Raw genomic sequence first — 21,629 nt, 5'->3', positions numbered from 1 at the left:
TAAGATTCAATAAAATGAAGTACTTTCTCAAAAGGTTTCTGTTTTTTTCTTTTTATGGGGGGGGGGGTTGAGGTCTGTAAGGAAATGAGACTTGTGCATCATTGGGTAAATGTTTTATTTTTTTCCCCTCCATCGAAACCAGACCAGCTTCAATGGGGCGAAAGGACATGTCATTTAAAGGCGCATGTATTCCTTTGTTTTGATGCTGTCATCGTATTGAAGCCGGCATTTAACGTAGATAAGACGTTCAAGTCTGCTCCAACATGTTGCACACGCAAGGCATGAATCTAAACGGCTTTCATCGCGTTGCACTGTCCAAGCAGCGTTTCCAATGTATACAACGTGAACAGTCGGATCGGTGTTACGTAAAGCCGCCCACAATGTGTGAACGTGTCATCCAGAAGTCAGCGGTTGCCAACTGTAATTTTTGTACGTCAACTGACTTTTTAAGGATCAAATTTTTAGCCGCAGAAATCCACCGTCTGCCTCTCATGTGTTTTACATTATTTTGAATGGAATGGTCTCTTTCCGTCAGTTAGGATGACACAGAGCCTGGCTGTTGTCCAGATCTACGCCGCGATTGGTTGACAACTGTCAAAGAGGCAAAACGGAGGGTTGTGATTGGCCCACATCCGTCGATAAGGCGGGACCATTCCAGTGGCGACTGTCAAGATTGGCAAAGAGCTGTGGTGGCTGCGCTCAGGTAAAGAACAAGCGAGGCAGAAAGGAAACATTTACCCTCGGAAGAAGGCAAACAGTGGGATGGGAACTGGCGGTCCGCACAAAGCCCTTCGCGCGGGACAACCACGAAGCATTTAAATTCGCGGAGGAACGGGGGAAAGAAGAAAGTCCTCTTGTGTCAACCGTCGTTTGTGTCGCGGGCACGCTTCTCCGCAGCAGCAACTTGGACAGCTGCGTGCTTTTCAGCCAGCCAGCAACAAAGAATGAAAGCATTCAAACGAAGTAAGTGTTTCTTTTAGCAGGCTCCGCGTTTCCATTCTCAGCCGGCGCAGTCTTGCTCCCGTGTGGCCACATACGTGTCTTTGCTGGTGATTAAACGTGGAATGCGTGTTTTTTCCCCCCTGTGTGAGTTATTGCATCGCCAGCCAATGCGGCGTGTTTGTGTCTGATTGTGGAGGGGCAGCTAGCCAGCTAGTGATGTCCCGAGGCAGCCCACTAGCCTGAAGGCATCGTGTCCATCTGGCCGAGCGACATGCGGGCTTCCCGTCTGCTCCTTTGTGTCTAAAACTGCATAGCGTTCAAGTCTGTCGGCTTTTTCAGACTTCGTCCGTCAAACGCGTGTGTATGCCTTTGAAAACGTGCTAGCATGAAAACTTGTCGGTCTCAGCTAACGAACTCGTGCGAGGCTGAGATTTATTGTATTATTTATTTTTAAACATTCCGATCCCGACCGACTCTCGGACAACGTTCCTTCAAGGTTACTGAGATTATTTTTTTTGTATTTCTTTATTTTATTTTTTTTTAATGGACACGAGTAAGCTTTTAAGAGACACACGCACATGCGGGTCGCGCTCAAACAGATCTGAAAGGAGCATGCGCTTATAAACAAAAAAAAAAAAGTTTGGTCTCCTTTGACAACGAGGTGCCACAGATGGCAGACAATGTAGCTCGGGCTGCAGCTGCGAGATGCAAGGAGTCGACAACTGCACCAGGTAGCCCAGGAGAGGACATCAAGAAGGACTTAAAAAAGATGTCTGGCAAAAAAAAAAAAAAACAGTTGATCCAAATTCTGACAAAACAAAGGGTGGAGGGTCTGTGTTAAGTTGTCTGAGGGCCATAATGAAATTCAATGAGAATAAAGATTTGATGAAACCTTCATAGAATTTCCTCCATGGGTTTTAGTTTATTGAATTTTTTTTTTCCGTCCTCCCTTATTAATATGCCAGACTGGATCAAATGCATTCCCACAACCTGTGGGTTCAAATCAGTAGCAATATTTATATTTTTTCCCAATGAGGATTTTATTCGGTTTTACAATATAGCAGGTAAAATGCTCACTAATCCTGAATATGGCCCACGTAAGGTACTTTAACTACTTCCACAACAGAAGCAAGCTCCTCCAAATGAATTGTAGAGGTAAAATGACGTTTGTGATGCAGTTTTAAAATGTGTTTACAGTGGGTTTAACACAGTAATTTTAATAAGTCGGTATTGTAGCAGTGGTTGAGGTGAAAACTGCCTACTTCTTCCTCGCATGGTCAATGAATGGACTACTAGCTACTGTGATGTTGATATGCACACAATCTCCTTTGTTAAGACAGGCGCTGCCCTGGGGGTCAGGTTTCACTCAGCCGCAGTTAGAGAGACGTTTAGAGCATTCTGTGGCTCACCCCATGGGATCAGGCATGTTCCATTTTGAAGGGGAGATTCCCTCCATTGGGCACCCAAAACTCCCCAAAACAAACACAAGTAGTTCCATTTAAATGAAGTGGGCTTTTAAGCCCCAGCAGGGTTTCAGTGCTGGTTCCAGATCATTGAAAGCCGTTTCATTTGCATTAGTTCCATTTTATTGTATTCGTACATTATCCCTGGTATCCCAGAACAAGGCTGACGTCTTGCCTTCTTTCCCCAGCTCTGGAAGAAGAGCGTCACATGGAGCTGGAGCAGTCTTCTGCGATGTCGGACAGCGATGACGGCTCGCCGCTTGACCTGTCAGGAAGGGGGCTCTATGGGAAACGCCGTCGCCGCGGCAACCTGCCCAAAGAAGCCGTGCAGATTCTGAGGAGCTGGTTGTACGAGCACCGCTTCAACGCCTACCCCTCGGAGCAGGAGAAACTCAGTTTGTCCAGCCAGACCAACCTCTCTGTGCTGCAGGTAGGAAGCCAATTTCAATCAAAATATATGAATCTCGTATGAAACTGTATGTTCTACATCATGGTATTCTTAATGGTCAGACAACCTGTTCGGAAATACTTGTCCACCATTGATTTTTGTTGCATTGGTCCCCTAGGAAATAATTGAAATGTAATGAATCCATTCAAGGATCAAACCGTTGCTATCATAACACTTTGAGTAACTTTTCAGGCAATGTTTTATGCAATCTTATCACTAAAGGAACCTTTTATGCATTTTATTATTACAATTCACAACACTTCATGGGTGTCTTTTTCATGTTTTCATCAATATGAAAATGATCAAAAATGTTAGCTTCACTGAAATTAGTCTGTTTTCTGGGGTTGTTTATGCCAGTGAGCCCCTGCTCAACCCACTTGACTTTCAAACTATCTTAATGTTTAAACGTAAAGCATTCTGGATTTATATATATGACTTTCAGAAAACATGTGCTCACATCTGTAGTGTGAGCCAAATCCTGAATAATGTCTGTGGCTATGTTCAATAAACCCTTACCCTTCCCTGAAGTGTGTCTGTTATGTGGATCCACATACTGACACAACACTAAGTGAGGTGGTGACGCATTATTAGGATTCCCAGTTCCCACATAATTTGTAGGCAGAACATGCTCTGCTACAATATTACTGGTTCCCGGGCACGCAGTGCTGCACTATAATTGGCTGCTGGGTTCCTGTCGAACATGACCTACCGCTTCCAGATGGGAAGAGAAGTGTGGCGGTGTTAATGTTTCCCAGTCACCCTTGTGCACCCAAATCTGAATCTTAACTCATTCTAAACTGCCATAAACCTAATAATAACAACCTTTTTATTTTATATGAATGCATGGGATGGTCATCTTGTTACATCTGTGTAGTCTGCCCTTCCGGCCACATCGTAATCGTAATCATGGTGCAGTGGCGGCGTGTCCTGCTTGTAAACTGTGGGAATCCCAATAACACGGCAATAACGTATTGGAGGTGGCATGGTGGAGGCCGACTGGTTTGTTAGAGCATTTACCTCACAGTTCTGAGGACCAGGAGTTCAAATCCCTCCGCCTGTGTGGAGTTTTGCATGTTCTCCCCGTGCCTGCATGGGTTTTCCTCCGGGCACTCCGGTTTCCTCCCATATCCCAAAAACATGCATTAATCAGGGACTCTTGATTGCCTAGAGTTGTGAGTGTGACAACAACTTATCATAAAAGCATGATATGAACAAAAGAAGCAGATGTCAACTTCAGATTCAGGAATGCAACATTGTCCTAAATCAGGTAAAAACAGACGACTTAGAAAAAAAAATGCAGCCCAGTGATATTATTGGGCCGAAACTTCATATGTCCAAATTTGGTCAATTTTACATATTTTCTTCACAAATCTATTCTCCCCACCACAGTTCAATTTATTTAGGCACAAAAAACAACTTTTCTGACCCTTTGTGAAAAAGTAATTTCCCTAATACCAGGTTGTGTCAGGCTTGGCAACAATAACTGAAAACAAGTATCTTCTTTGCAGAATTGTTTCAACTCCGTCATATTGGAGGGTTTTCCAGCATGACCTGGTCATTTCTCAATTGGATTTACTTGGCCACTCTAAAACCTTTTCTTCAGCCATTCATAGGTCGACTTGCTGGTCTGTTTTGGATTGTCCTGCAGCATGATCCAAGAGTGCTCGAGTTTGAGGACATGAACTGATGGCCAGACGTTCTACTTTAGGATTTTCTGGTACACTGCAGAATTCCTTGTTCCATCAATCACAGCAAGTTGTCCTGGTCCTTAGGGCAAAGCAGCCCCAGACTATCGCATTGCCACCACCATGCTTCACTGTTGGCATTGTGTTCATTTTCTCAAATGCTATCCCATTTTTACGCAAGCTGTAACTCCCCACACTTTACAAAAGTGCAATTTTTGCCTCGTCAGTCCACAAAAGGTTTCTCCAAAAGTCTTGAGGATCATAAAGCTGTTTTTTGGGCAAATGAGAGGCGGGCCATTGTACTCTCTGCTAACAGCAGGGGTTTTATTTGAAACCGTTGTGTGTGTGATGTGGGGAAGGGGGGACAGAAATCAGGAAGGCGGCAAATACTTATTCACGGCACTATATACAATAAAAACAAAATGCAACACTGTAATGTGGAAGAAAGTCTTTATTTACTGCCCTAAAAAAACATAATTTCTTTTATTAATCTAAAAGAAAGTTGCCACGGTTTGGCCATCCCAAATGCATCCAATCACATAAGTTAAAACAGGGCTTCCTTTTGCTATCAAGATTTTTATAAAGAGATTTTTTTTTTTTTTTTTTTTTTGGGAGGGGGGGGGTTGAAAGACCAAATTTGTCATGTAGTTTGATCCATGTTGTCTGTCCCATACCACCAGCATGTTCTTTTTATCAAAATTACTTAATTGGTGGTCAAATATTTAAAGTACTACATCTGAAGACTCATTGCAATGCTAAAAAATAAACTAGCTTTTGCATTCAAATATAGTGTAAATGACGGCAATGTGGAGTAAATGTCTTTTGCAGAGCTAATCAAGGATGTCATTGAGTGAATAGGTGAAATGTGACAGCGCCAACCACATTAAAATGCTCCTTATTGATTAATTACGATCAGGCCGATCGGACCGGTTAAAGTCAAATGTTTTATTTATTTATTTACAGTTACATTGTACTCTTCTATGTTTTAGTTTAAGTAAAAAGCATCCAAAAGATATGTGTACTGTACAGTAATATGGGTGCAGATGGCCTAAAAAGTTGATTCAATGTAATGGACAATCAGCTACGTATATTGTATGACAGTGCGTACCCCCGATATCCCTTATTTCTTCTTTTGAAGTTCCACTGTATAGACAATTGTGAATATTTTGGGCATGTGTCAACAAGTAGTTATTTGTTTTGTGGAGAATTACTGTCTGCCGATTTCATATTTATGTGTAACTTAACAAGTGCACGCAACACCAATATGAATATTTTCGTCATCTGTCCCGGCAAGCCCTAGATGTTTCATTTCCTCTCATCAAAAAGATGTGCACAAGCCACAAGTGTTCCTTATGTAGCCTGTTCACTGGAATGTCTTTTGGCCAGCTTCTCCTGTGGCTCAACATTTTGAGCAAAGGCCTTTTATTATTGCCATGTGTCCCAAGGAGGTTGTACCACTAAAGGGAGCAAGGTCATGTCCGCGCATGCAGAAAATGGCATTTTTGTGCAAGAAATGGAAATTTTACTCATTTCCTCGAAAATCAATCTTAATTTTTCAAGCTCACCGTTTCTATTGTGTTCTATTGAAGATATAAGATGGAGTTGCCATAGCCAATATTTCTGTGGCTTTACCTCCACTAGTTAATACAGTATTGATCTTTTAAACGGAGTGGATCATTATAAGCGCTACTATTTTTTTTTTTTTTTTTTTTTTTTTTTTTTTAAACATGTGAGACCCCACATGATTGGAGCAAAAAAGTCACGTGTTTCCACTGCCCTTAGTTTGTGCATGCTGTATTCGACAGGACTAACACATTAGACCACGCACTCAAGGATGTTGGTTGTCGTACGAAGACAACCCTGTGAGAGGTAGTATGGTGTTACAGGGGATCTATACTTCTGGAATATACAGTACAAAGAAGAAATGATGAAGAAGCCCAGCCAACTGTCGGCTTGTCTATTACATTGCAGTTGCAAACCCTCCTCATCATTATTACTGTTGCAGATGACTTGTGAGACATGTTATATGAACACTCATCAGATGAAGTAGCTCCTCTATTTTTGTCTGTTTCCAGCAACACTTACAGGTCCAGGATTCTTCCATTGTAGCTAAAGATCCGTTCCATGTCACTTGACTGTCATTAGGGTTGGCATCACGCATAAGGATTTGTGATTGTGAATACTGAATAGGTTTATTATTTATGGTTGTCTGTGTGATCAGTTTCTGAGCAGATCAAGGAAGAAAAAAATCACTTTAAATTCACCACAGGCCAATTAATCAGGGTATTCTTTTAGCAGCATCTGATAATCGGGCCTTAAATCAAACCTGAAGGGAAAAACTCTCAAATTCGATGCAATCCTTGGTATGCATATATCCTGCTTTCTACTGCATACAGTTTGAGTCCCAGTAAATGGCATTCATTTCCATGACGTACGGATCTCTTCTTTCGAATGTGGTGCTCCTACCTGTTCTTGTTTGCATAATGATGGTGTCTCACAGTTTATTTAATATCATCTAGAGCAAATGCAGCAGAGTATAATCACAGGTGTCAACTATTACGGAACGTCTGTATTATGTTTGGGAAATCACTGAATGTTGATTTGTTAACGGCCTTAACACAGATTGTGTATTGGGAGAACATTTTGGTGTCTGACATTAGTGGTGCGTCCACATTGAACAACTGCTTGGTGCATCCAATTTTATTTGTTGTGGATATAGGAAATCTACATTTTCAATTTTAATATCATGCAAAAGGACTTAATTGCATTTCTTCTTCTTACATGTACTTCTTATAGTTGTACAAGATGGACATTCCACTAATAACAAAAACTGTTGTCCACACAAAGTATCCATTTCAGTGCATCACTGTTAGTTTGAAAAATTGTGCTGCGTTCTTTGACGTTTGAGATCTGATTAATCTGCTTTAATAGATAGTAATATTTAACATAGTTGGCAGAGTTGATAAAGGTGAATTAAATGCGTATCCTGGCTGATGGAAAGTCAAAATCTGATACTAGTACTCTGATTTAGGCTGCAACTGCGTCTCCCATTACAAGGTTGACAATCTAAAAAATTAAAACTGCAAATATTCAAAGCCCGACTTGATTAATAATTATGATAATGATTGGCGCAGGTAAATGTTCTTGACAAAATGTAATTAATATGGAAATTCTGACAAATTTGGTGAGATTGTGCTGGAACTGAGTTTTTTTTTTTTTTTAATAGTTTGGCAATTCTGTGATATTTTTTTTCCACTGTTAAACCTCCAATCTAAGATCTAATCAGTTGTATTAATTTCCAACCCCACCTCCTCTTTTTCAGATCTGTAATTGGTTCATTAATGCACGCCGCCGCCTCCTGCCTGACCTGCTCCGAAAAGATGGCAAAGATCCCACCAAGTTCACGGTCTCCCGTAAGTTGAGTGGCAAGAATGAAGGCAACTCGTGCGCCGGAGGTGGTGCCTGCGTCAGCTCCCCTGAAACCCTCTCGTCCACCAGCTCCAATCAACAGCGCCCATCTGTCATCCGCACCGCCCCTACATTGGACCTGAATGTCCTCGGGAATACCGCCACCGCTATTTTGACCGGAGCTGGCTATCCCGGAAATGATAGCTCTGTTCAGGCGCTGATGAGGCTTGACACACAGAGACTGCTGAGAGAGGCTGAGGAGCAAGGAGCAAACACGACACCATCAGCTGCAGCAGTGAGCCCCACTGGGGGGCTCTTCAACACACCTCCTCCAACTCCCCCTGAGCTCATTCCCTCACAGGATTTTAGTGATCTGAGGCTTCTGGTTGACACAGCGTTGCAGAGGGCAGCAGAGCAAGAGAACCTGAACCAGATTCAGGAGAGTCTAAACATTCCAAAAGAGAGAACTGAGAAAGTGGAGTCACAGTCTAGCTCTTGCACTACTGACATGGGCCCCACGCCTCCTCCTGAAGACCGCCAGCAAATTTTGGATCCAAGCAGGGTCCAGAGTCTGATGGAGAAGGCTATGGCAGTTTCTGTGCCAGTCGGAGGTGCAACTACTCCTCTGTCTTCTGCTCCATCTGCACCAACGTCAGTCCTGGTCTCAGCCCCCAGATTGTCCCCTCTGCCCATGACCAAAGTAATTTGGAGTCCACTAGAGAAGGATTCCAAGCAGTCCCAGCTCATCCCAGCTCACGTGCCAGCTTTGGTGACGGTGTTTGGCCACCAAATGTCTGAGAAGCATTGTACCAACACAGATCCATCTCCAGCCTCAATTAGTTCTCCAGCGTGTGTGACTAGGCCAGCTACGGTCCCATCACCAGCACCGGTCCTGGCTACAAGTTCTACCTCCATCACTGCCACAAGCGAGGCCTCACCAGCAGCTGTTGCTCTTGTTTCAGCAACTCCTCCTCCAAGCATCACTTCGTTCACACCTCCGCTTTACCTCCCGTACCACAAATCACCAATGTTCTCCCTTGGCACACCATCACCAGTGTCTCCTCCCCTCCTCCCCTCTCCGGTCATTACCACTGGTCAAGCTCCATCTCAGTTCCTTAAATCTTCGAGGTCAACAGTCATGCCTCTCCTGGGCCTCTCGCCACACCTTACCACAGCCAGCAGCAGCAGCGGGGTTAGCTCGATGAGGAATTCGGCAGTGATGCCCAGTGTTTGGAGCATGGTCCATGCCGACACAAGGCAGTCCACTCCCCTCCAGGTAGTGAAGGCCCCCATCACCAGCACAGTGTGGGGTGCGCAACACACGGCCTGCACACAGTGAGTGCTTACCTTTTTGTTTTTGTTTTGTTTGTTTTTTTGCGCCAGAGTGGGACATGCTGTTTAAAACAACAACGACAACAAAACCCCAATGTACTCCTGAGTGAACTATGTGCTTGTGACATACAGGACATTTTTTTCCCCTTATTTTAAAGAGCTGCTGGTTAGAGCAATTTTTTTTAAGTCCTCTAGAATCAAGCAGCTGCTGTTAGCAACACTGTGAGCATTCCATTTGGTGCACATGAATAGTCGTGTGCGGTTTGTGATTCCTTCAGTAGCAATCTTTCTCAAAATTACAAAAGGTATTCAAACATGTTCCAATGGTTACATTTGTTTTTACTCGATGTTACACTAACAACATAGTCCTCGTTTTTACAATTCAAAGGATCCTCACTTTTTTCTCATGGGGGTTAACTGGATTAAATTGGCTTTTTTTCAGTCATGCTGTACCATTTATACCCCCCAATAACCATGTCTTTATTTTATTGCCAAAGGATTTTTTTCTCTCTGTGTGATGAGTTAGCATTGCGAACCACTATTTTGGTCCCTTTTTGGTCATCCATTCCAACAGTATTGTCCTTGAGGGGCTTGCCAAATGAAAGCATCTGGTTACATTGGGTCAATAACGGAAGTCAATGGTGGTGTAGAGTCCAGTAGCTCGATCTCATCATGCCGCTCTGTTACATCTGGCGCTCGGCACCTTTTTGTGGAATAGACTTAAGTGACCTTGTGAGACCCTATCTTACTACTTTGCCAAAGTTGAATGTTTTAAAACTGACAAATGTTTATTAAGGCATCGTCAATGTTTCCCCCTTTTCATCTGTGCTTTAGAAATGTCCAATCATTCATTAAATCGTAGTTTCCATGAAACTGTCTTTAGAATAACTGCAAAATATTTGTGCGGCTGAATGTCAATGTCATAGAGATACTGTAGCAGTACTGTCAGGTTCCTGTTTACTGGAGTCATTGAACCATGGCCAGTTTCTACCATCACAAAGAAATGGGTGACTTTTTGATGGCACTCCACTTCCTTCTAGCGGTTTGTTCACTTTGAATCTCAATACTGTCAGTTCATTTCATTGTTAATAATGGATGTGCATGTATACCTCATTTTACACAGGTCACGCCAGCATTAGGTCTTGCTTAGAGAACTAATTAATAAAGTACTTTTTTTTTTTTTTTTTTAATCATTATTACTACTACTACAATGTGGTTTGTGATTCTGGAGATGCCTGGTTAAAAGAATGAACTGAAAAGGTTTTAGAATAGCATGATTTTGTATGTTTTAGATGGTTGACATTCCAATTGGGAAAAACTTATGTATGTAAATATTTTCCAGGTCAAGGCGTATTAGTTTGATAATGACATATTTATCTCAGAAATGGTCATTTTTCTTCACTGCCAAACCCATTAAAAAAATCTTCGTTACTGACCGTTAGCAGTGTGACGGGCTTCTGTGCCTTAAACCTTCGACTGAGGGATTGATGATGTCCCCCTAGACCCCATTTCTTTTATATATAGATATATACATGCGCTCAATAGTTTGTGCAATATATGCCTTAAACTTTAAGTGAGTTTTGTATCAGCATTTCAAAATAATAAAAGTTCAGTTTTTCATAAAATCCCTTTGTTGTGGTGTTTTTGATGCATTAGAAATCTTCCCGATGACATTTGGAGGCTCATTTATCATTAAAACTTTGAATAACTCTTAACTTTGACACACAGCTTCATACCTTGTTCATACCTTGTTGGAAGTATAGGCCTGTGACTGTTCAAAAAGGCGAAAGAAAGTTCTTGCTCGTATCTTGGTGTCTCTTGCACACTTAGGCTTGACTTTTCAGGAAAAATCTTGGCCATTGGACAGCCCAAAACTTGGGAGTTACCACTGTGATTATCGAGTGTTCATTTCATCTTCGTATCTCCAGCCAACAAATATTGGCAACTACAGAAAAATGTTTTACCAATGTGATGGATTTGCTGCCTTTAATCAAGGTATTCCCACTTGTTCTTGAATGGAAAATTTATTTTTGGGCCACTGCAATTTTATTTTCTAACTGCCAAAAGATAAAGTTGCATTGTACAAATAACGTTCAAAGATGATTATGGATTATTTTAAGTGTTCAGTACAGTTTGTAAAATTATCTCACATTTTGTTCTCTTTGTTTTAAGGGAAAAAAGACAATTTGGAGAAGAGAGGGGCGGGGTAACAGCTCCTATCGTCAAAAGGCATGGTTAAGCCTACTTTATTCACCGGAGAAATATGCACCCTGCAGTTTGACAATACGTACACATGACCAAACAAATGCATGCAACCAGCATGGGACTTGAGAGCTTTAGAGAACTAAAACTTTACTTCACACCCAACATTCAACTGACATACAAAGCAGGAGAGGAACTTTTTCCCATCAGTTTCTGCACTCTAGTTTGCGGGGGGAAAAAGGATTTTGTACTCTAATCATAACTGTGTCGATATAATCTTTTTTATACAAGTTCCTTAGTTTTTAGAATTGCTTCCAATTCTTTCTCCGGTTCCTCATGGCCATAAATTCCCTGACCCTGTCATGAAGGAATAAACAAAGTAGTAGCAATCTATTTCACGATCCACATCGTATGTACGTGTACATGTTATGGAGGAAGATTGCAGTGCATTTTGTAACTGATAGATAAATGGCAGGAAGAAGTAAATGTTTATTTTGGATCTAATTGTCCAATCAGCTCTCTGCATGCACACACTGGTGGTGGTGTAAATAGCATCTCAACGGTATCAGTGGATAAGATGCAAGTCTTCATGGTAACCTTAAAGGTAGACTATTAGGGAATATTTCATAAGCAAATGATTCCACAGCATTTATAAACTAATGACACATTGCTTCTAAAATGTGGAAATGGACGTGTGGTGACGTCTGTGTGCAGAGGCAGGTGTGTGGTCTCATCGCCTTTCTACTCTATTCATCATCTTTGTCTTTGGCGCCATGTTTGAGGATGCGGGTGAACTCTGCGTAGTTGAAGTTGCCCTTCTTGTCAATGGGTGCCTCACGGAAGAGCTCGTCCACATCTTCGTCCGAAAAGCGGTCCCCCATGGTGGTCAGGAGCTCCCGGAGATGGTCCTCGTGGATGACGCCTTCGAGGAAAAAGGAGAAATCCACCATCGGATCAGATATTGAGTTCACCTAGCCATCCATTTTCTCTTGCACTTGTCTTCATGTAAGTGAGAGACAAATAGTTTAAACTAATTCTATGCAAACAAGAATAGGATTCCAGAAAACTAATCTAAAAATTTTTTTTTTTTTTTTAATAACCAAACTCTCCAGTCTCCTTACATTGATTGAGCATCTAAGTTGGCTGACTCCTAACTTTGATTATCTCTTGGAGATGTCATGAGCTGATGGGGTCACGTACCTTTTTCCACCCTGGACTCTAAATGTTTACAAGGTATGTCTTATTAGACTGAATGGGCAATTGTAGCGGGCCGATCCCAGCCTTATTTCAAGCTCTCAGGTACTCTTGAAGGCTGCCAATACTGGCCCCCAAAAATTTTTTTTTTTTTGCTAGTAGTTTGTGCTACACCGCAGCGGTTCGACACCCCAAATCATGTGTGCCAGAAAGAAACAAAGACATTTCTGTACGATTACAATATCTGTTATTGTGTTAATTGTAAATTTATGTATCAGATGTACTATATACTGTAGGTGAATACTTGGGGAAATCCTCTGGTATCAATCTGGAAAAAAAAAACGGTAATGAATGTCTCAAGTTAATACAGTAGGTTAAATAGACTGTGCATTGTTGTTAATGTGAAAAGGAGAAGAAATTTCATGACCAATGTTTCAATTTTAAAGGGTTTGCAGCTTGTAGCTCTCTTGACTTATTGTGACGTCCATTTTTCATTAAGGGACCCAAATATGACGTGAACTAACCAGAGCCTTCCTCGTCAAAGCAGGCAAAGGCATTGCGGATGACATCCTCTGGGTCGGTGCCATTGAGCTTCTCTCCAAACATGGTGAGAAACATGGTGAAGTTGATAGGTCCCGGTGCTTCGCTCATCATGTCCTCCAGGTAGCCATCCGACGGGTTTTTCCCTGGCGGTGAGAAAATACGTCAACCTCTTGCAAGGAACAATGATAATGATAAGTAAGACTAGTCCTTAAAATGCTGAAGTCCGATGAGAAGGCGGGTTGTACCCAAAGAGGCGAGCATGTCATGGAGATCCTCTTTGTCGATGAAGCCGTCTCTGTTCTGGTCGATCATGTTGAAGGCTTCTTTGAACTCTTGGATCTGAGACTGGTCAAACATGGCAAACACATTGGAGGTGGCCCTCTGGGGGCGCTTCTTGGTCGTCTTCCCCTTGGCACGCTTGCTGGACATGGTGGCAGATGATTTTGGGCCTGTGCACAAATTGATTTAAATGTTGACTGATTCAGGGAGGACATTATGGAAAATTTACTGTAAAGGCCAGTGTGCAAATAATTGTACCTGGAGGCACCTCCCGCCCATCGAGCGAAACATAAAAAAAAAAAAAATCTTTTTCTAATCTGCTAATGTAAAAAAAAAACCACATCTGTCTATTACATAACAGTGGGCTAATTTAAGTTAGAATTGCCCCTACAGTTTGTCATTTATTTTCCAATGACATGATCAGCTTTGCCGGCCAAAGGGCTAAAACCAGTTTCAAATGATGTCCGGAGTCCAGCTCCTGTAGTACAGTGTCTGAATCACTATCATGCAAAAACACTCACTTCCCTTCTGATAACCACCACAAACTGATAGCCCGATGAAGATGGGGGTGGGGGGGTTCTCTTACACAGACTGTATGGTGCTAAGTGTTACCTCCATAGGTTAAAATGCTTTTATTGCCTTTATGAGTACTTGCTTTTTTCCCAAACACACTTTAAAAAGTACTCTACTGTATGGTAGTCACCATTTTTCCAGCTAGCCCTTACAAATGGGTTCAATTCACAGAGACAAGAAATACTGTCTGCAACATATGGTAAAATTATTGATTTTTGGGGTAATTTGACTAAAATCTATTACAAATATGTTATAAACGCTTTCAGTAAAGTATGTTGAAAAGAGACTCGTACTCTAAACATTTGATTACTGCGCTACTCTCAAAAATAAACTTTATTTTACTTCTATAGCTTTTTCGTGTGTTAGTAATCACAGGTACTCTATTTGTGCCCTCATACCACGTATACCTCATACAGAACAGCATTGAACCTCTGGGAACAATTGCCAACATACCCTTACTATGTTTACCTTTCACACAAAAACAGTGACATACAAGTAGGTTTTGTGGCTAAATAAGGTACAAATATGTCCAATAAGTACCTTTTATAGAGTACATACTTGCCAAAATGGACCCAATCTCGCTGTACCTCCAGCTAACTTGACGCGCACCCTCAAATAGATGTCACTCATATTGGGCTCTGGCATGTGTGTTGTGGGATGTGATCCGTGATTGTTGATGATACCAAGAGAACTCGTTGAGGTTTATGGGTCCGCTTTAACAGTTGAGTCCCACCAGGGTGACCTCACACTCGCGTCCCTGCTCTTGTATACCATTTCAACCAGTTGTACATTGTGAAGATGGGCTCCTGCCCCTCTAAAGAAGGGGTGTATATCCATAATATCGATTCACTGTGAATAATGTAGTAATATGTATGTGATGAATTTGAGAGGCACTGATGGTGTACTGTAGTGGTACACTTGCCTGACTTTGGTGCGGGCAGCGTGGGATTAGTTATCACTCAGTTACATGAATGTGAGTGCGAATGCGTGTATCTACATGTACCCTGGCTATTATAAGCAGTTCTTTGTCTTCACAATTAGTGGATTTTATGTCCAATCCATCCACCCACTTTCCATGCAGCTTATCCTCACTAGGAACGCAGATGTGCTGGAGCCTATCCCAGCGGACTCTGGGCCAGAGGTGGAGTACAGCTTTAATCGGTTACCAGTCAATTGCAGGCCACATGTAAACAATGAACCATTTGTACTTACTTATAGACAGTTAGCAATTAACCGATGTGCCATGATTATTTAGGGGATGTGGGAGAAAACTGGAGTACACGGAAAGAAAACCCAGAACAGGCACAGGGAGAACATGCAAACGCCGTACAGGTGAGTTCAGGATTTGAACCCTTGTCTTCAGAACTGTGAGGCCCATGTTCCGGTTACACAGTATGCTTCATAACAGTTAAACAAATAAGCAGCAATGTACCATCTTTGGCAAAGTGTACAAAGCCACAACAAATCTACAGTCTGCAGCATCACTTAATGTTTATAAATAACTCTCAGCTGCTCTTTATTCAGCAACTATCTGTTGCTCCATGGATGTATGCAAGATGAAGTCTGTGGTTGTGTTTTACATACTGAAGCAGGTTGCGTTCTATAGTGAGTAGAGAGTTCACAGCACACACAGTTTAGCTGTGATCACATGGTCTTATGATAAAAATGAACATTAGGAAAAAAAATAACAGAATGAGGTTATCATTTTAATGGATAACCTTCTAGCCTAAACTACTGGCATACCAAAAAGGGTAAGTCACGACTGGCCTACAGTTTTAGTCCAAGGCAGGCCCTTCCTGTTATGCCCTCTCTTTCCTGATTGCAATCATTATTTCAGACAGTGAGTACTGTAATATACTTTTACATTATTACTATTACATCTACAATCCATTGAAAAAAAACCTTATTTTTCAATCAAGACCTTTTATATTTTCATTTTCTAACAGATCAAATCATGGAATGAAGATAACATTTAGTGATAACTGTTTTTATGTTCTTTTGTTTTCTATCATTAATTTGAAACTGGATGGACGGATTTCATGTTTAAGGCTAGCGGGAAATGATGTCGTGTCACATGAATGAATAAGAAAGCAAATCGCAGGAGTCAACTTTGAAAGAGGAAGTAATGTGAAAAAATATATAAACTGTCAGCCTTTTGTGGCTAGTTTTCATGTGTAACTTCAATAGTAAACAAAGACATTTTCAAACATAATGGATTCACATATTTTCTCCCAGGAATGTAATGATTTACAATTGCATACAGTTTTGAATTAAAATACATAATCTCATTACCTTTAATCAGCTACTCCATAACGTTGTTCCATAAACATAATATAGTAAATAAATAGTTATTTTTTAAAATGTTTTTTTAAGATTAGATTTGATAAATCATGTTACCACATAAAAAACAGTTATAAATTGCTTATAAACATATCAAATTACATAATTTATTTAATTTCAAATAAACATTCACTGCAATTTATTCACGAAATACACTCATGTGGAACCCGTTCATACAGACACACACACACCTATATTGGAATAATGCAATATTGCCATTTCTAAATGCTACACAATTTCATGAGCAGAACATCACTTTTGCTAGTCTTATGTAACGTCTTGTGACCATTAATTAAGCATTTTTGAAGTGCTGCTAAACCATGTAATAAGACATTTACAAACCTTTAATTAATAATTAATCTTGTAAGCGTACCATTACTGTGTAGTATGATGTTAAGATGAAATTAATAATGGAACGATGCAAATATGTTGGCTCGGGCCATACATCTTCTTCTTCTTCTTTTCCTTTCGGCTTGTCCCGTTAGGGGTCGCCACAGCGTGTCATCTTTTGCCATCTTAGCCTATCTCCTGCATCTTCCTCTCTAACCCCAACTGCCCTCATGTCTTCCCTCACCACATCCATAAACCTTCTCTTTGGTCTTCCTCTCGCTCTTTTGCCTGGGAGCGCCATCCTCAGCATCCTTCTACCAATATACTCACTCTCTCGCCTCTGAACATGTCCAAACCATCGAAGTCTGCTCTCTCGAATCTTGTCTCCAAAACATCCAGCTTTGGCCGTCCCTCGAATGAGCTCATTTCTAATCCTATCCAACCTGGTCACTCCGAGCGAGAACCTCAACATCTTCATTTCTGCCACCTCCAGTTCAGCTTCCTGTTGTTTCTTCAGTGCCACCGTCTCTAATCCGTACATCATGGCGGCCTCACCACTGTTTTGTAAACTTTGCCCTTCATCCTAGCGGACACTCTTCTGTCACATAACACACCAGACACCTTTCGCCAGCTGTTCCAACCTGCTTTGAGCCATTTCTTCACTTCCTTACCACACTCACCATTGCTCTGGATTTTTGACCCTAAATGTTTGAAGTCGTCCACCCTCGCTATCTCTTCTCCCTGTAGCCTCACTCTTCCCCCTCTACTTTTCTCATTCACGCACATATATTCTGTTTTACTTCGGTTAATCTTCATTCCTCTCCTTTCCAGTGCATGTCTCCATCTTTCCAATTGTTCCTCTGCATGCTCCCTGCTTTCACTGCATATGACAATATCATCTGCGAACATCATGGTCCAAGGGGATTCCAGTCTAACTTCATCTGTCAGCCTATCCATTACCACTGCAAACAGGAAAGGGCTCAGAGCTGATCCCTGATGCAGTCCCACCTCCACCTTAAATTCCTCTGTCACACCTAAGGCACACCTCACCATTGTTCTGCTGCCATCATACATGTCCTGTACTATTTTAACATACTTCTCTGCCACACCAGACTTACGCATGCAGTACCACAGTTCCTCTCTTGGTACTCTGTCATAGGCTTTCTCTAGATCCACAAAGACACAATGTAGCTCCTTCTGACCTTCTCTGTACTTTTCCACGAGCATCCTCAAGGCAAATAATGCATCTGTGGTACTCTTTCTAGGCATGAAACCATACTGTTGCTCGCAGATACTTACTTCTGTCCTGAGTCTAGCCTCCACTACTCTTTCCATAACTTCATTGTGTGGCTCATCAACTTTATTCCTCTATAGTTCCCACAGCTCTGAACATCCCCTTTGTTCTTAAAAATGGGAACTAGAACACTTTTCCTCCATTCTTCAGGCATCTTTTCGCCCGCTAGTATTCTGTTGAATAAGTTGGTCAAAAACTCCACAGCCATCTCTCCAAATTGCTTCCATACCTCTACCGGTATGTCATCAGGACCAACTGCCTTTCCATTTTTCATCCTTTGTAGTGCCTTTCTGACTTCCCCCTTAGTAATCATTTCCACTTCCTGGTCCTTCACTCTTGCCTCTTCAACTCTTCCTTCTCTCTCATTTTCTTCATTCATCAACTTCTCAAAGTATTCTTTCCATCTATTTAGTACACTACCGGCACCAGTCAACACATTTCCATCTCTATCCTTAATCACCCTTACCTGCTGCACATCCTTCCCATCTCTATCCCTCTGTCTGGCCAACCTGTAGAGATCCTTTTCTCCTTCTTTCGTGTCCAACCTGGTGTACATGTCTTCATATGCCTCTTGTTTAGCCTTTGCCACCTCTACCTTTGCCCTACGTCGCATCTCGATGTACTCCTTTCGCCTCTCCTCAGTCCTCTCAGTATCCCACTTCTTCTTCGCTAATCTCTTTCCTTGTATGACTCCCTGTATTTTGGGGTTCCACCACCAAGTCTCCTTCTCCCCTTTCCTACCAGATGACACACCAAGTACTCTCCTGCCTGTCTCTCTGATCACCTTGGCTGTCGTCGTCCAGTCTTCCGGGAGCTTCGGTTGTCCATCGAGAGCCTGTCTCACCTCTTTCCGGAAGGCCGCACAACATTCTTCCTTTCTCAGCTTCCACCACATGGTTCTCTGCTCTACCTTTGTCTTCTTAATCTTCCTACCCACCACCAGAATCATCCTACATACTACCATCCTATGCTGTCGAGCTACACTCTCCCCTACCACTACTTTACAGTCAGTAACCTCCTTCAGATTACATCGTCTGCACAAAATATAATCTACCTGCGTAGTTCTACCTCCGCTCTTGTAGGTCACTATATGTTCCTCCCTCTTCTGGAAATAAGTGTTCACTACAGCCATCTCCATCCTTTTTGCAAAGTCCACCACCATCTGCCCTTCAAAGTTCCTTTCATGGATGCCGTACTTACCCATCACTTCTTCATCGCCCCTGTTTCCTTTACCAATATGTCCATTACAATCTGCACCAATCACAACTCTCTCGCTGTCTGGGATGCTCAGAACTACTTCATCTAGTTCCTTCCAGAATTTCTCTTTCAACTCTAGGTCACATCCTACCTGTGGTGCATAGCCGCTAACCACATTATACATAACACCCTCAATTTCAAATTTTAGTCTCATCACTCGATCTGATACTCTTTTCACCTCCAAGACATTCTTAGCCAGCTCTTCCTTTAATACATACATCATAAACATAAATAGTATATAATAGATGTTTTTGTCTCATTTCCCACTTCTTAGTGCAGGAACAAACTGGAAACGAACCAGCATCTAAGTTCCAAGTTATCCCCTAAGTAACCATGAAATTCCTCAATCAGATAAGGCTGTCTGTCACCCACATAGATTTTCATCACCAGGCAGTGTGTGTGTTTGTGTTGGTGTTTAAAGTAGCCGCACTGTGAACGGTCTAATTTGAGGCCCTCTAATTGTGTTATTTGGCAGTAGTGGAACAGTTGAGGACTGTTTTCAGGACAGACTATTATCAATGAGCACGGTCCGGTCTTAGCAAGCTTCATCTATGCACAGTTGGTGAATCAACAAACAGAATCACAACTATTTTGAATCTCGGCAACAGATGCGCCCCACCTTGGGTTGGGTTCATCGTTGCATTTGTTCTGTACGCCAGACCGTTCTCAACTGATCATATTTACTTCAGAGGTTCTATAGTGGACTCCATATGGTACCATTGCAGCAGACGGCCTGTTTTAGGGTTCATTACCTGGTTCTTTAGGAGGGTTTTAATTTTATAGAGCACCCATACGTCTATGTAGCACCATGGAGTCAATTTAGTTCTCATTTGGTGCTAAATAGAATCACTGGATAATGGTTGGTCGTTTATGGAACCACTACAAATGGGTGCTAAATCGAACCACAACTCTGTCCATACCCAAAGAACTGTTTTTGAGTACTGGTCAATAAGTTGTGACCTACGTTTATTGTATACAGAATAGACTAATAGAGCAAATTTAACGATACTGAGGCAGTACTACATGGAGAACATCTATGATGAGATTCAAACCCCAGACCACTGTGCTGACATCATATTAATAATATTAAATACGATTAGAAAATTCCGCAAAAATGGCTCGGTTACACTTTATTTACAATGACCGTATACCGTACTGTACAAAGCTGGATCCCACCACTTTTGAGTGTAGACACACCGATTTGAGAATGACTGCATCTTGACCTTTTTGTTTTTAAGCCTGTTGCAATTCCTCTGACACAAAAACAAACCCGCACAGTCACTCATACAAGACAGATGTGACTAAAGTCTTCCTGTCAACCCTTAGTGTTCACCCAGCCGTGGAGTTCAAAGGTCAGGAGTTCCAAAAACACAACTTGTGGAGTGTCAGTGAGGGAGCGAAAGAGATCTAAACGGCTCAAAGGAATTCCTCTGTGTAACGGTGCAAAGACACATCCAGTAAGTACACTCGGCTACATCCAGTATACAAACACGCCATCTGTGTGCCCTGCGTTGCAACCACCCCATCTTCACTTGCAACACTTTTCCACCAAATGCACAGCACTTCCAACACTCTATGTACAATCCAGTAGGAAAACTGCTTTCTTTCTTACCTCGGCTTCAGGTAGAAATATTTGGGAGTCCCTCAAGTACCTTCAGCTCCGCTGCCTCAGACACAGCACTCTGTGGGAAGAGAAGCAGGCAGTCCCACAGAAAAGTTGGTTTAAAGAATCAGAACCTCCCCCTTCCTGTCCTGGCCAATGGCGTGGCCGGCCTGGTCCGTACAAAGACATCTCAGGGCCAGACCATTTCTCCATACAAGGCAAAAGAATGCGCAGGCTCCAGCGGGATGTTTGTAGTGGAGAGTAGGCAGAAATGACAGGAACTATGATAAGGCGGCCTTATTTAGAGAAAAGGGCCTAAATATTTAGGAGGAGGAGGTGCAGTAGGGAGCGGTGTTGTGAGCAGATGCAGAGACACAACGTGAGAGCATCAGTGCTCCAGTTAAAAGAACAGCAGTTCCCTTAAATAGGCACTTTGCTTTGCCATCACTGGGACATGAACTTGCAGGGAAGCCCTTGATTTATGGCACGTCTACAGCTCCCCTTCATGTTAAAGTATCTACTGTGCAGCTCCAGAATGGAAAAGAAAAGACCACCTGTGGATATTGTGCAAACTTTCGATACACCACTACTTCTAATAATAATGATAGTAATATAAATACATGAGCTATACTTATTGAAAGACAACAAATACTGTGACAATGCTTACTTACCTATGGCTCTAGTCTAGCGTATATCTGCAAATTAAACTGTGATACCACTTCTTGCTTACCTCGGT

The 21,629-nt window shown here is 42.0% G+C and overlaps 2 protein-coding genes across 2 annotated transcripts; one reads left to right on the top strand and one right to left on the bottom strand.

Moving 5' to 3' along the window:
- Positions 1–525: 525 nt before the first annotated feature.
- On the top strand, positions 526–10,719 carry LOC133507012 (mucin-5AC). The gene is made up of 3 exons (XM_061831526.1): positions 526–963; positions 2,594–2,835; positions 7,861–10,719. Exons 1-3 carry the CDS (start codon positions 945–947, stop codon positions 9,283–9,285), a joined length of 1,686 nt encoding a protein of 561 aa, XP_061687510.1. The 5' UTR covers positions 526–944; the 3' UTR covers positions 9,286–10,719.
- Positions 10,720–11,495: 776 nt separating this feature from the next.
- On the bottom strand, positions 11,496–21,053 carry myl9b (myosin, light chain 9b, regulatory). Its single transcript, XM_061831527.1, has 4 exons — positions 20,903–21,053; positions 13,463–13,666; positions 13,199–13,360; positions 11,496–12,402 (listed from the first exon to the last, which is right to left on the bottom strand). The coding sequence occupies exons 2-4, from the start codon at positions 13,644–13,646 to the stop codon at positions 12,227–12,229; spliced, it is 522 nt and encodes a 173-aa protein (XP_061687511.1). The 5' UTR covers positions 13,647–13,666; positions 20,903–21,053; the 3' UTR covers positions 11,496–12,226.
- Between the last annotated feature and the right edge of the window lie 576 nt (positions 21,054–21,629).

Source organism: Syngnathoides biaculeatus, chromosome 10 (assembly GCF_019802595.1).
Source record: "Syngnathoides biaculeatus isolate LvHL_M chromosome 10, ASM1980259v1, whole genome shotgun sequence".
Classification (NCBI taxonomy): domain Eukaryota; kingdom Metazoa; phylum Chordata; class Actinopteri; order Syngnathiformes; family Syngnathidae; genus Syngnathoides; species Syngnathoides biaculeatus.
The sequence above is the reverse complement of the archived record's forward strand: the minus strand, read 5'-3'. Positions and strand labels throughout refer to the sequence as shown.

Coding starts and splice junctions, on each gene's coding strand:
- myl9b (XM_061831527.1), bottom strand. CDS start 13,646: ATGTCCAGCAAGCGTGCCAAGGGGAAGACGACCAAGAAGCGCCCCCAG. Junction 13,361..13,462: donor TGACATGCTCGCCTCTTTGG/GTACAACCCGCC, acceptor TCTCACCGCCAG/GGAAAAACCCGTCGGATGGC. Junction 12,403..13,198: donor CTTTGACGAGGAAGGCTCTG/GTTAGTTCACGT, acceptor TTTTCCTCGAAG/GCGTCATCCACGAGGACCAT.
- LOC133507012 (XM_061831526.1), top strand. Junction 2,836..7,860: donor CCAACCTCTCTGTGCTGCAG/GTAGGAAGCCAA, acceptor CCTCTTTTTCAG/ATCTGTAATTGGTTCATTAA.